The following is a 14,444-nucleotide window of genomic DNA, read 5'->3' on the forward strand; positions in this document are numbered from 1 at the left end:
TCGGGTCTGGTTGTACTTTGTGTCCGTCGTTTGTATGTTTGTAAAAGTCCCCACGACACAAGAGAAATTCTAAGTGGAGTTGTCTTTTTTAAGCAAGCAAGCAAGATTTACGAATATAATAATGTATTCGAACATAATGGACAATCAAAGGTTACTATAACTTTTTTATTACACTACGTTTTTGGCTCCTATGTGACCTTGGTTGCCGGTGGGCAGTTTTCAATTTTAAAACCATTTTTCAGTATGAAATTTCGTAACCCTCATTAGTCGGTATAATGGCCTTTGACCTTAACCCTTTCACACTATGAGGTGACCTTTTTGACCACAGATGACCTAAGCATGGTTATAATGGATTAAAATTGACTTAAGAAAATAATTTTGAGTAATTTACTGCCAATATTATATCGATAAGATAAAATTATACGGTAATAATCTTTTCTTACGTTCAAGCTCGAAGTAATTTTATGAGGAAGTAACATTTTATGGATAAGAGTACTTTATGTAGTATTGAGAACGTTTCTTAGAACTTTTCTCATGATTGCGTAGATTTTTATTATCTACTTTCCTTCAAATTGATCACTTATGATTTGATGATATGGTTTTATAGTTCTGTTTGTGTTCATCGCAGTTAAACCCACTTTATTCTTACAATCATAATATTTTATTATTTGTCTGCATGAAAATATAAAAATGTATCGTATATAATAGTCCAGGCTATAAACTACCAGTGTATCAATTCCCATTAATATCTGTTGAGTAGTTTTGGCGCGATTGAGCTAAATACATACATCCTAACTTACGCGTTTAAAAAGAATGCTTCTTCAGTTTTCTTCGGGATATAACTTGTAACACTTTCAAAATTTCATCTAATTTTTTTGGCTATGCAGTCTTTAAAGCTTAACAGAGGAACAGAGTTATTTTAACTCTCATTAAATTAATTATTGTGGATGGAAGGTAAACCTAAAATGTTGATATTCTCAATCATGCATAAACCTGAATCATCTGCAATAGAAGGACATATAGGCCAATGATGATGATGATGACTGAGAGACTCATATTTCCGTAAATAATATTTTATTCTCTGTCGCTAGTTTGTTGTAGGTACATGAATCTATTAGAACCGCACGAGTAACCTCTATAAGATGATCGTTAAATGATGTAGAACTACGTGGGCATTTCACACTTGACCGGCTTTGTATTAATAGTTGAGAACGTTTCAGTCTTGATTACTTTCATGCTTCAGTATTTGATAGATTTAGTTAAGATGACTTTTTGAAGAAAACACGATTTTTTGTTGTTAATAGAATGTGCTAGCGTAAAAAAATAACTATAAAGATACATACGAGTACTATAGTATTATCTAGGATATGTATGTATAATATTTTATAGTATAGAAATCGTAGGAGTCCAAAGTCACGATTGGGCTTGATTGATATATTTATGGTTCTATATAGCTTTAGTCTATATCGACGGTCCCTACGTACAATAACCTAATTGCAAAACGCAAATTTTACAGGAGAGCGGTTTGAAGTTTCAAACACTTGTATCTCAAGTTCTATCAATCGCAGAGCTATGAAATTTTGCACAAAGTCTTTATTTGTTGTCTTTTATGAGAAAATAAGATGAAAACGTTAAAATATATTCATTTTATGTTCCATTGGTCACAACCGTCGTTTTAGATCGGAAACATTCTGACTAGCATTTACGTAAGTGGTACTTACTGATCTTTACTTGGGGGATTGAACAACGATCAAAATTGTAACTGCCTTTTACTAAATTTTACGTTGAGTATAATATTGAATTACGGTGTTTTCATACTGGGAGCCATGAGGTAAGGGCTAATAATAAAATAAAAAGAAATATTTTAAAAACTTTTTTTAATAAATTCACAATAGACAACCCCTTTCTTCGTCATAAGGATATAAAATATTACATAGTAATAATATTGAGCAAGCATAATTAGGTACTTGTTGAATATGGTTGCTCGAGAAAAATGTTTCAAGTATACATCAACACTTCCAAAGAAGGATGATGAAGCGGAGATCGAGAAGGATCAAGAAGCATAACCGTAATATGCCTTCACTTAGAATCTCATCTGTATCCGTATGTTCAAAATCTTACTTACGCAAACGAAGTGTGGGATGCATTGACAATAATTTTTGAAGACAAGGGAATAAATAGGGGCATAACTCTGATGAATTGTCTCTTGGATGAGAAGCTGGAAAACCACCGATCTGCTGTCATGAGTCACGCTCAAAAGCGTAAAGAAATCAATCAAAGTTTCGATGTCGATTTGGTTGCCGTGGTACTTTTGCGAGGTATGCCTGATGTTTACCGACCATTACGGATGGCACTAGAGCATTCAGGAATGAAGATTACTTCTCAAAATGTTCGGCAAAAGCTTCTACAAGAAGATAGCGCTCAGAGCTCTTCAAATGATTCCTCGTCGAACTCGGCTTTAGTAGTGAAGAATCAACAGTCAGTATTAAGGCTCAAGTGCTTTTAATGTGGAAAGAAAGGTCATAAGAAGTCCGATTGCCCGATGCTGGACAAGGATGTGGATGGTGCACGCTTACCAACGGTTTCCTCGAAGTCGAAGAAAGTTGCGTTATGCTGTTCAAGTGTTCACTGTCGGACCTGTCGGTGCACAAATCCTTCAGCCCCTCGACGTTTTATCTCGATAGTGGAGCCTCGATACACATGAGTTTTCAGAAGCAGTAGTTTAGAGACTTTAAGGTTACTGATAAGAATGTTGTGACGTGTGCAAATGCTGATAGAATGTCAAGTGAAGGCAAAGGTGATATTATAGTTAATGTGAAAGGAGTTTTGTTAACTGTAAAAGATTGTTCCTTTGTGCCTGGCTTGAAAGTTAATCTTTTGTCGGTATCTAAGTTGGTACAGAATGGATGGAGAGTTATTTTTGATTCTGATGGCTGTAGGATGTTTCACCAATCGATAAGCGAGATAACGAGTAAACTTGTGGTTACTGCTAGTAAAGTCTCAGGTATCTATAAGTTGGATGATTGTTTTCCTATTGTAGACGGTGTTTTGGCTACGGTTCAAGTTGAAGACTCCTTGGCACTTTGGCGCCGTAAATTAGGGCATGTTAACTTGAATGATTTACGGAAGTTGCCTAACATCAAGGTTGGAGGTAAAAGTGTAATGGAACCTTGTGCTGCTTGTATAAGATGTAAAGCACATAGAATACCTTTTGAAGCAAGGCGAGCGAAAGACAAACTCAGTTTATTACATGCTGATTTGTGTGGTCCCATGTCGGAACGTTCTTATGGTGGAGCTCGTTACATGTTCGTAATAGTAGACGATTTCACTAGTAAATTTCTTTCTCAGGGAGAAATCTCAAGCTTTGAACTTTTTCAAAGACTTCGCGAGGCATGTGGAGAATGAAACACGTCTGACAGACCCAGACAGTATTGAAGATGCGGAGGAGAGCTCAGACTCAGCATAAGTGGATACAGATCCTTGTGTTGAATCTGTGTAGCCTGTAAATTCAAATGAATCTGATGCTGAAAATTGTGATACAAGAGTCAGAACAGTAGGTGTTGAATATCGAGAAAGAGCCTAGGTATCCTCTGAGGAATAGACTTCGTAGCGCACAAAGTGCACTATATTGCTACAACAGTACATGCAAGTTAGAGGAAGAACCACGTTCGTACAAAGAAGTCCTTCGAAGACCTGATAGCCATGAGTGGATAGCAGCGATGAAGCGGGAGTTGGAGTCCATGAAGGAACACGATGTTTGGAAGGTGATTGAGAAACCCCCTGGAGCCAAAGAGAAGACGTCGGTTGTGGCGATTCCAATATTTCTACTATACCTACTTGAATCTGACAGTATTTTATCACCGAGCAAATTTGAAACTAATGGAGCCGAGGGTGGCGTAGGACTCATTTTTTCATGGATTTGAGCCAGATCTTAGTGTTTATCTTTTGATGCTAGCGAAAATGGACCCGAAAAAAATAACAAAAAACAACGTAAAATAACAGAAATGGTAATTACTTACATTTTTAATTTAATATTCCCGATGTAAAATAACTTAAGTGGCAGTTACTTAAAACAGTAGTATATGTTCTCCCACGTAAAAACACTTATGTAACACTTAAAACTTTTTGATTCAAAACATTCCCAAGTAAAAAAACGTTACTACCAAAAGCGACTAATTACGTCGGAATTGAATAAAGCTTGTTTAGATTACCAAAAAAGTAATTTAAGTTGATAATGTAATTAAAAATATACTTTTTACTGACTAATAATTTAAGTTGAAGAAGGTACAATAAAATAAAACGTCAAATTCAGCTTACCTGATGATATTTTGATGGTTTTACCTTTATCTTTTACATTTTTCATTTTCTTTTTTGCGCGAGCGCAACAAGCCCGCATGTGGGAGTTACGGGGGAGGCGCGCGGGGGTGTTGTTGACTTGCCAATGTAAAATGACTTAACTCTCACTAGTGACATTTTACATTGGAAGTGTTGTAGTTCTGGGGTTTGTCGAGTGTTGATTTAGGGTAGAATTAAAGCATTTTTACCAATTTTTCTTTAATCAATCGAAAATGTATGACAACCGGAAGGTCACGGAAACAAAAAAGGCAAATCCCGTAAGTACCACTTGAGGGAATGTACGTAGGGACCGTCGATATGTGCATTATGCATTCAATACTGTACTTAATGTACTCTCCGGAACATGGAGGTCAAAGATCATCATAACCTTAACTTACCAACTTTAAGAATTTGTTAAAATAAAAAATCACAACATCTTTTTGGCCCAAACCTGAGACTGCTACATCTATATTCAATTTACTGTTTGCACCACAAGAGTATGCTAAAATTCATTCCTTTGACACAAAACAAAAAAAAGCAAATCATTTCCTTAACAAAACAGTTTCTTGACATAGAGAGTAACTGAAGTTTTTCCTCTAGTTTCACATAACTACACGCGCAAGTGGAATGGTGGCGCGAAATAGATCGTTAAATCTGTCGTATGTCTTCCCTAAATGATACCAGAAAATACAAGTATTTTGTTCACTACTTGGAAGAATGTTTTGGTTTAGTTTTTCCTGTTTTGCGACTCTAATAATATGTTTTGGTTAGAAGAAAAGTTTTGGCAAACGTCGTGTAGATTGATTGGCACTCCCGACTTGATTTATAGAGCCATAATTATGCAGAAATATCTTTTTATTTTAAGTGGTACTTGAGTATATGTAGCTTAGAGTGTCAATAAAGGCGAACGGTTGCTAACGTTTAAACTCATGTAAAAAAAACGCTATTGAATAGATAAACTGCCGCTAAATGTACTGAGAAACCGGGCATTAGTGTTTGATGGATGTTACTGAATTCAGCACTAAGTTAAGAGCAATTTTAGGTTTGTTGGCTTCATTTGTATTGTTATCTTATAATATTATTTCATCCAGTTGTATCCTTTTAGTGATTTCATCTGAGGTACCGTGGTTCTACCAATAAAACTACTCTGTAGGAAAACGAGCAGTTAACAAATATTTGACTGGACTAGTTCACTACGGTTTATTGCGACGTACTCGTAAGTCGTTGTACGTTTCATCTATTTACTTTGTTTGGTATCTCCACTACCACTCCATAGCTATCTCATTCTAAACAGAACTCATCATACAAAGACAAAATACATAATATTCCCTTTTAGAAATGCATTTTCAATTATACGACGCCGATTGCCACATAGTCTAACCACTTCAAAAAGGATATATCATTCATTACAGTAATGAGACGTAGGCCCTTTTAGAAATGTTCAGTTAAACTTGCTTTGATTAATCTCATATATCTAGAATGCTGACTCACCGAAAATCCATGTCTTCAACATTAATAGAATTGACGTCTACGACGTAAATGCTGAACTCCACTATGACAGGCTGTCCTTTCCGCGCCGGCGGCCGCATTTCTAAAACAATACACATTACGCATCACAATTAATACAGATACAGATAGACTTAATTGAGAACTAGTAATAAATATACACAAATAAAGCATGAACAAAATGACGTAAAGGTTAAGAACGAATTCGTCAATACTATTGACCGAGTTTTACATGAAACGTTTCGATTGCTAAGTACCATTAGCTTAGTAGGAAAATGTTTTTATAAGTTCAAGTATCGTCGAGCGTGTGCGAGTACAAGTTAACATTTCCCACATCACAACTCTGTGTTATTTCAGCGGATTCCCGGTGAAGTGTGTTGCTGTGATAACAGTTTTCGCTTACGAATATACAGAAGAAGGAGCAGCCGCAACAACGCATCCGATAAATAAATAATTTTAGAAAATCACCTCTCAATTAGCTTCAGCATATTTTTTTTAACGCAAATTAAATGCGGTACTTGTGCCAAATAATTTTATATTGAAGGTGATTTAATAAAATTCATTGTAATAAATTGCGCTGAAGCTTTTCATGTTAGAAAGAAGGTATACAATTTTCTATTTACAAACAAATCGCCTGAGTACTTAGAAAATAATTGGGTCGTCTTCAAGGTTCAAACAATACCTTCGAAATATCATTACACAATAATTTCCATATTCAAATGATATAAAAACAAAACACACACCTCCTGTACTAAATTATGCGTAAAATAATACCATTTAAGTGTACCATTTACCTGAACATACCAATTTTTGTTTCAACGTCTTGTGTTGCAGGCATTCAGTAAAAATCGACTTTAGGATAAAAACCATGTCTCTCACTTTGGATCTCTTCCGTTAAAAAATTTAACTTTCTTTTCATTTTGGCTCAACACGCTGCTGCGTGTCTAGATTTCCCGTACATAAGAAATAAGGACTGTGCAGTTTTTGGGATTTTGTCTAATAAACTGTGACCAAAATTCAACTTCTACATATTATATAGTATTTTTTGTGTAACGAGGTTTCAGACTTTTGATTTGACGAACTTCCTAACGACAGCCTATTAATTTTATTATGATAGCAAAATATCATACTGTTAATGAAACAATTAGATAATTGATGGGAGTAACTTAGCTATAACTCCTATTTCATGTGATACCTGTGACATAAAACGTGTTATAATAAAACCATTAATATGTATGTATTTCCACACTCATTCGGTGTTTGTTTTGATAAACGATTCCATTTGCTCCAGTGCACACTTCGGGAAATAATCTGTATTCTGTTACTCTAAGCGACCGAGCGTGAATTAATTTTTGTTCTATATTTATACTGCCATATGGAAAAACAGTAACATTATAGTATATTAGCGGCATTTTCTATGCCCAGTATTATTATATCTACATAGTATGAAATAAACATAATATATGGACGCTCTCTTAATATGTCCCTAAAATAACTTGAAATTCTATACAGAGTTACAAATAACCCTGTTTTAACAGATAACTTGTTATAAATTTCTTTTCAACCCATGAAGTGGCTATTAATGACCCCGCTGCACAACACATTTTTTTCAAAGAAATCAGAATATCAAATAGCACCTTGCCCGATTCGGAAAATGAACCGACTTGTTATTTACTAGACTACCCAGACCTCAGAGGCAGCTAATATAAACAGAACAGCAGCTCAAGCAAATATTCCACAACGTACACTTCAAACTATCATTTTAACCTTTCCTGAAACGAGTAATTAATTAATAGTAAGGTAAGTACCTTTGACATAGTTCTCCGGCAACACCACCCGCGGTTTTAGTGTGTGGTTCCTCTTCGACACGACATCATTGCAAAGCCTGGAACAAAGAATTATGTGTGTTTATTTGTACTGAAAACGTTGTTATTCCAATATAATAAATTAAAAAATGTTTGATCCACAAAAATAAAATGATAAGAAACTAATTGTAGATAACTGTAGTCGTGAGTTGACTGTCCCAATTTTATCATTTGTGCGATCCGCAATGAATTGTTTCAGGTTTAGCTGAACTTTGTCTTTAGTCTGTATGTCTCTAAAAGTCTACACGATCCACGAGCAATCAAAGTCTTAAAAAAACATTTTTATTCACGAGTAATTCTTATGTCTTATATGTAAATGAATACAAGTAAAGCCGTAGACATGAGCAGACAGTACCTTGAAATCATTTTCTCCTGTCTAAGCTAGATAGATCAGCAAGCGACATTGAATAATACCTTGCATATTTTACTGCTGGTAGTTGAGAGCGACCTCTAGCGAGCACTTCAATCTATTTTAAAAGTGCAATATGGTGAAAGCTCGCGAGGGAAATTCATACGATTAACACGATACGTAAGATGTTCTGGATAAGCATTTGTGGAAGGTCTGTCTTAAATGTCGATATTGTTCTAGTATTTATAATAAAATGTATTATTTATCAATACTTGCTTAGTGATACAATAAATGCAAAAGTAAAGTAAAGCTTGTATTTCATACAAGCTAAATTGTTGGCCTTACGTTCATGAGCATAAGCACAAGCACGGATATAAATCCGTACTAATAATATTAAATGTCCAAGTACGTGGGTAAAGTCATTTGCTAATCTTTTCCGCTAAAACTGTCACGCTGAAATTTAGTTTTGATTTAACACTGATACTTATTACTCCGGGAAATCTTGCTGCGTCAACATAGTTGCGGGCAAATGTAAGGATTACAGATTCAGGGACATTTCAGTTATGTGTATGTTTGTATGACAAAATGTTCATTAATAAAGTGCTATTTATGTCTAAGAAATACTAACCATCTTTCAAAATAATTGTCCCATAGTTAATTATTTTAAGAGACATAATCAAAATTAATTCGGTTCTCAAACAAACAGTTTCTTAGTAATACTGAAATTGAACAATATTGCTTAAGCCAAATTTCTCATTGAGAATACAAACGATATGACTAGATTAAGAGATTAGCTTAAAATTCTAGGAATGGATTCGTAAAAGGTAGTCCTTAGTTGTAATTAATAGTAAATCTGTTTGAAATAGATTCTTGGATTCTACGCTCCAACAATCTTTGTGAAGAAGGTACTCGTTTTATTTCAAAAAGTATTCTTGTAATTAAGTAATTATAATTGAGAAGTAGTGCGACTCTCTTTTACCTAAAATCAGAGACAAAAAAACAAAAGAACGGAATACTTTTCCAGTTTTAATTATTAAGTTTTGCGTTGAATAATATCAATTACTTTCTATAACTATAACAAAACGCCTAAGAAAATCTTACGCGCCAGAAAATTTATATAGTCTTAATAGAATGCAAAATTCAAAATTCACCTTTGGCCAGTGTAGTCTTTACTTCATCAGGTAGAATCACTAAACCTTCACCTTGCGAAAATAAGAAAAAGGGAACAGGAAAACTAAATTTACTATGCTCTTTGTACTTTTGTAGATTGTCAGTATTAACCTTCCAAATGAAACCATTGCATTTGTTATAAAGACTAATCAGTCACAATAGACTTCGTTTTAAAGGAAAAGATACCTTTAAACTACGACTATGTTTCAGTGTTTCAACGAAAAGTAAAGTCATGAAACTATGTGTTGTTTTTCATTCAAATTAATCGCGTTTACTAACGCGAACACCAGACATGCAAGACAGTTCTTAACACGTAGACACTGAACAAAAAACAATAACTTATTTAGACTTGTACTATTTATAGAAACAACCAGTACTTAGGACATTCCTCTTTTGTTCTATAACTGTACAAAAAATACACCAATTTGAACCTAAATAGCTTAAACATAAAGATCACGTGATGTATAATGAACCGAAAAAATTAACGAAGGATGCTAAAATTATAATACATTTTGCTGGGATTTTAAACCTTATAGTGTTGGTAATAAGGTTCACAAACTCGCAGGAAGTAGTGCTGCAGACTATGACGTCAAAGAAAATTGTTATTATGCTAACTTAGCGTGGTATATTTAAATTTAGTGCCTACATTCATGTGTTGGCGTGCAACTAACCTATTTTAGTATAAAATTGAAAGTTTAACTAAAGGTATCAATTTAAATTGTTAAACACTTGTAGTAAATTAAACGTACAATCAAAGACCATACGCGTACGTAAATACTTGGTCATATAAGACTGAAGAAAAAAAAAATAAAAACATCAAAGATTTTTGTAGTTTTTATAATTCTTTACGCTAGAGCACCGTTCGCTATATATGTTCACTTTTATAGATAAACTAATATACCATACCTAAATTTGTTAGAAAATCAATCGGACAAAAGCTTCATGCGAGCAGAGCCGCTTTCTAAAGCTAATAAATCAAGTAATAGTTTTTCAAAGCAAAACTACCACCGACAGCAGCATTTTTTGGCTTTTAATAAAAATGGAGCTTTAAAACAGGCTTTTACGTTTAACGTTTGGCTGTTGACGTAAGCAAGAATCAAGATATTATGAAATTTGAAAAAGTAAAATTAATACAATTTCAAAGTGTATGTAAATAGATGACGTGATAATTGACAAGTTAACGAAAAAAATAAGTTGAGCTTCTTTGCTGTCAACGTGTTTGAAATATTTTTAGTTATTTCTAAAGCCTTTGTTCTACTTTGGTACATCAAATTATTTTTTTTATAAAATTAAAAGTTTTGACATATTAATAACGAAAAGAAAAGGGAGTAGAGTAAAAACAAACAACAAAAAAGTCCCTTTTTTTAAAGACAACGGTCTATATATTTTTTTATAGTAGCAGCTTTATGTTTTCGTGTGTTCGTTTCTTTCATATTCCAGAACGAACGACAAGTAATTCAAAAATGTACGCTACAAAACTACGAACGAAATTAGATACAATACTGTGTCTGAAAATTTATGTATTAATGCCTTAAAAACTATATTAAATCTATCAAAAATCGTGACGAGTTTTTGTAGCGTGATAATTGTAAAGACATGACGTCCAAAGCGTCGCAGTCATTCAGCACAATACGCATTGCGACGGCTTCAACACAATTTACACTGACAACAGTCTTATACAACGTATAGCGGTTCCTGTAGAACTGTCGTGTTTACAATGTTTGATGATACAGTCAAAGGACTGTCTATTTATTCTTAGATCTATATATTTATAGATTTGTATTTTTTTTTATTTTAGAGCATGTTTAGTAGGTAGGTTAATGTTAATCGACCTTTTGAAATATGTTAGGTTTCCAGAATCGATTTTGAAGAACAAATATTTTTTTAGTCATTCCCTTTATCTTGCCATGAGATATTATCTAGTAGTAGAAACATACGGTGGATTTATAGTTTTTGAAAATTAATACAGTGCCACTAAAATTATAAACGCAATATATACCAAATTTTTTGGATATTTTTTGCTATTTTATTCTTAAACGTTTTTCTTTTGGTTGGCGTAGAAAATTGCTCAACCCATAACTTTCACGAACAATGAGCGCAGCTGGATTTGAGCTATTCAGGTTCAAAATAAAAGGCAACACCGGATGTCTATACAAAACTTAAGATACTTTCAAAATAGTTCGATTGCAGTTTCTTAAGCGTGCTTCTTTAAGCGGAAAAGCGCTTCAACTTTACATTTGCTTTTGAAAAACTTAGGCGAACTAACTTTGTGTCTTGGAAATATTGAATTGTTTTTGAAATATAAGTTCTAAACCACGGATCAAACGATAGAAGATTTGTTAATGTTTCATTTTCAAGAATATTGCAGTACCTAATTATGAAAACTGGTATTGTTTAGAAATATTGTTTGTCACAGTTTATAAATACTCATAAAACTCTAAAGAGCTTTTCATAAAGCAAAAAAATAACAGTAAATAGAAACTCAGAAATCAATCAAGCGACGCTACCAACAAAAAGAAAACTTATTATTCGAAGTACGTAGTAGATTCGAATACATGCTTTAACGGCTAATGATTTTCCCATCAGTGAGATAAAACAAAAATGGACTGGAGACGTAAATATCTCTTCTAACAATGCAAGAGATAGCTTGAGTTCAAATAGGACCCGACTAGCCAACAGTTTACACTTTAAAAGACCGTATAGACAAAAAGCAATGAAGACCTCCTCAAGATCCAACGCACGTACTAATCCAGAAACCGGGATATTGGCGTCCTGCCAATCCATTACATTACCCATGAAAATGAATGCAAATTCACAAATAACATGGCACACGGATACCAGGCCAAGGCTTCATCGATTACTTAGAGCATGCACGCTACTCTATATTTAGAATAAAAAGTCACTGCGTACGGTATTGCTATTGATTGTAATAAGCGGTCGCAGTGCGGGACTGTTTATTGCTTAACATCTATAAAATTGCTCTTTTATTTCTTGTGGGCTGGTCAGTGAAACGGTTTTCTAGATTCAGTAAAGAGTACTGTTGTAAGCCTTTGATTTGCTATTTGAAATTAACTCTTCCGAAATACGCTACAGGCGTTGACCGATTTTGTGCTTGGTTTTAAATTCTTAATAAGTGCTACTTGACTTTTGCATCGGTACTCGAAGGAAATCTTCTGTTTATTTAATGTCGGACTTATATTTTGCCGCCCCCATTGTTCGTAATCCAATCCCATAGATCGTTTAACAAGTTATTATAATATCATCAATTTTTTTAAATAATCTTGTAAGTCCTATTTTTCGAATAAGCTTTGTTGAGAGACATGCATTTTATTTTCAGTTACTTTTATAAGCCTAGAGTTATTCAATTGAAAGCTAAATAATCGCTGTTTCGTAACTACTCTTTTATTATTGAAATTTCCCTAAAAAATATTACATTTTTTATGGCTCAAAACTATAATTGTAAAAACAATACAGTTTTGAAAAGCTTTTGAAGTAATACCTCAGGGATAGTTTACCCCTACAAAGTACGCACGTAATAATCACCAACTTAGCTTCCACAAACTACTCTGATATTATAACCAATTACAAGTAAACATTCTCAAACAGTTTCATAACAAAGCAAATATAAACCGATAGCGTGATTGAAATCGCGTTGCCATCAAGTTTGTATAAGAAAACCTTGAGAAATGACTCATTTATGAATTATAAAACATATCTACTAATATATTTCTTGTTTATTACGAAAAAATGTGAATATTATAAGAATTAGTAACGTTTTAGAACTTGAGTATTACTCATAATTGGGTTATTCATCGTAAATTCATGTATTTCTTTGTATTAGAGTGACTAACTGTTTTAATCGTTAATTATGTTTGTAAGTCCCTGAAGGGTTAAACAAAGTTGTATTGAAAAACTACACTAGCTTTTGTTGTTGTAATTAAAATCCTAGGTAATAACGGGCGACTCAGACAGCACGCTTAGCTGTTCATCGATTAACGACGAAATCTAATAAATAAAATTCTCGCGTCACAGTTTACGTTACCGTACTCCTCCGAGACGGCTTGACCGATTTTCATGAAATTTTGTGAGCATATTGAGTAGGTCTGAGAATCGGCCATCATCTATTTTTCCTATGTGCCCCAGTGATTTTTTTTTAATTTTTATGGCAAAACAACGTTTCCCGGGTCAGCTAGTAAATATATAAAAATGTAAATAATAGAATAAAGACGATATTGAACAATTGATCACGATTTTTTTGGTATTAACTTTTTTATGGTAAACTGTTGAATATTATATTCCTTGAAATGTTTTTGAGCAGTTATGAAATACTTATCTAAAGTAAGTCGTTGTTTTGAGTTAGTCGTGGTCCTAGGATAAAGATGTATCAAGATTAACAAAAGATCAACGATAAAAAGAAACATTAAATATGTTGTCCAATTTTTTTTTGACTATACGCAATCTCCGGACTGTGATGAAAATTTTATGGCAAAAAAGACTGTTAAAAGCATTTGCTAGAAGTTAATTTCAATTTTAAAGTATATTTTAGGGCAAAAAATTTAGTTCCAGTTAATATTTTATCCATAGTTCAGTGTCCTCACACAAAAATAACTTAGCTGATAATAAATATCATATTCATAGTGGTTAGCACTAAGTACTTCATTATTTATTTATATATACAAGCTTATTTCACACAAGCAGGCCTCTACTAAAAAGCGCAAAAAAAGATAAAGCATTTCCAAAAAACGAACTTTCTAGTAATCCCAACAATTTCGTTATCTAACCATTCGTGACATGACAAATGCTAGCAACAAAGCAACTAAAACAAAAGCAGGTGCCTTTAATTAAAAAAAAGTTTCACAGCTAAAGGCTGAAGCAGAATTAACACAGAGGTCATTCGTCAGTCTAATCAGTAGTACTGCAGTAGTGTCAAGGGTCAAGGTCACGATAAATCACGTAGACTTACTGCCTATTCACTGTCTAGGTGAAGTTCAGTGCTTGATGACCATTACTTACTAGTTTTTCTTTACTTAAAAGGCAAAGTGCCAACAAGGGTTTTTGTTTTGAATTTTACGGTTGGGAATGATATAATAAATTTTGTCTTTGTGTTGCATAATCATACATTTATACTCGTATATTCTAGAGTATGCCGCAAGTGTCCTCCCGGAATAAGAAAGGCAGGTTTTGAGGCCATTAAGTAGAAAAGCCTTTAATCATTTACC

At 33.6% G+C, this 14,444-nt stretch overlaps 1 protein-coding gene across 2 annotated transcripts in view; it reads right to left on the bottom strand.

Moving 5' to 3' along the window:
- Window positions 1–14,444, bottom strand: part of alka (glycine receptor subunit alpha alkaliphile) — a 56,613-nt gene that overhangs the window by 14,330 nt on the left and 27,839 nt on the right. For both annotated transcript variants that reach the window (XM_076116469.1, XM_076116468.1), the window contains exons 3-4: window positions 7,650–7,726; window positions 5,827–5,926 (exon numbers count right to left, since the gene is read on the bottom strand). In XM_076116469.1, coding sequence (XP_075972584.1) covers window positions 5,827–5,926; window positions 7,650–7,726 — 177 coding nt within the window. The remainder of the gene's footprint in view (window positions 1–5,826; window positions 5,927–7,649; window positions 7,727–14,444) is intronic.

The sequence above is a fragment of the Anticarsia gemmatalis genome, chromosome 7 (genome assembly GCF_050436995.1).
Source record: "Anticarsia gemmatalis isolate Benzon Research Colony breed Stoneville strain chromosome 7, ilAntGemm2 primary, whole genome shotgun sequence".
Classification (NCBI taxonomy): Eukaryota; Metazoa; Arthropoda; class Insecta; order Lepidoptera; family Erebidae; genus Anticarsia; species Anticarsia gemmatalis.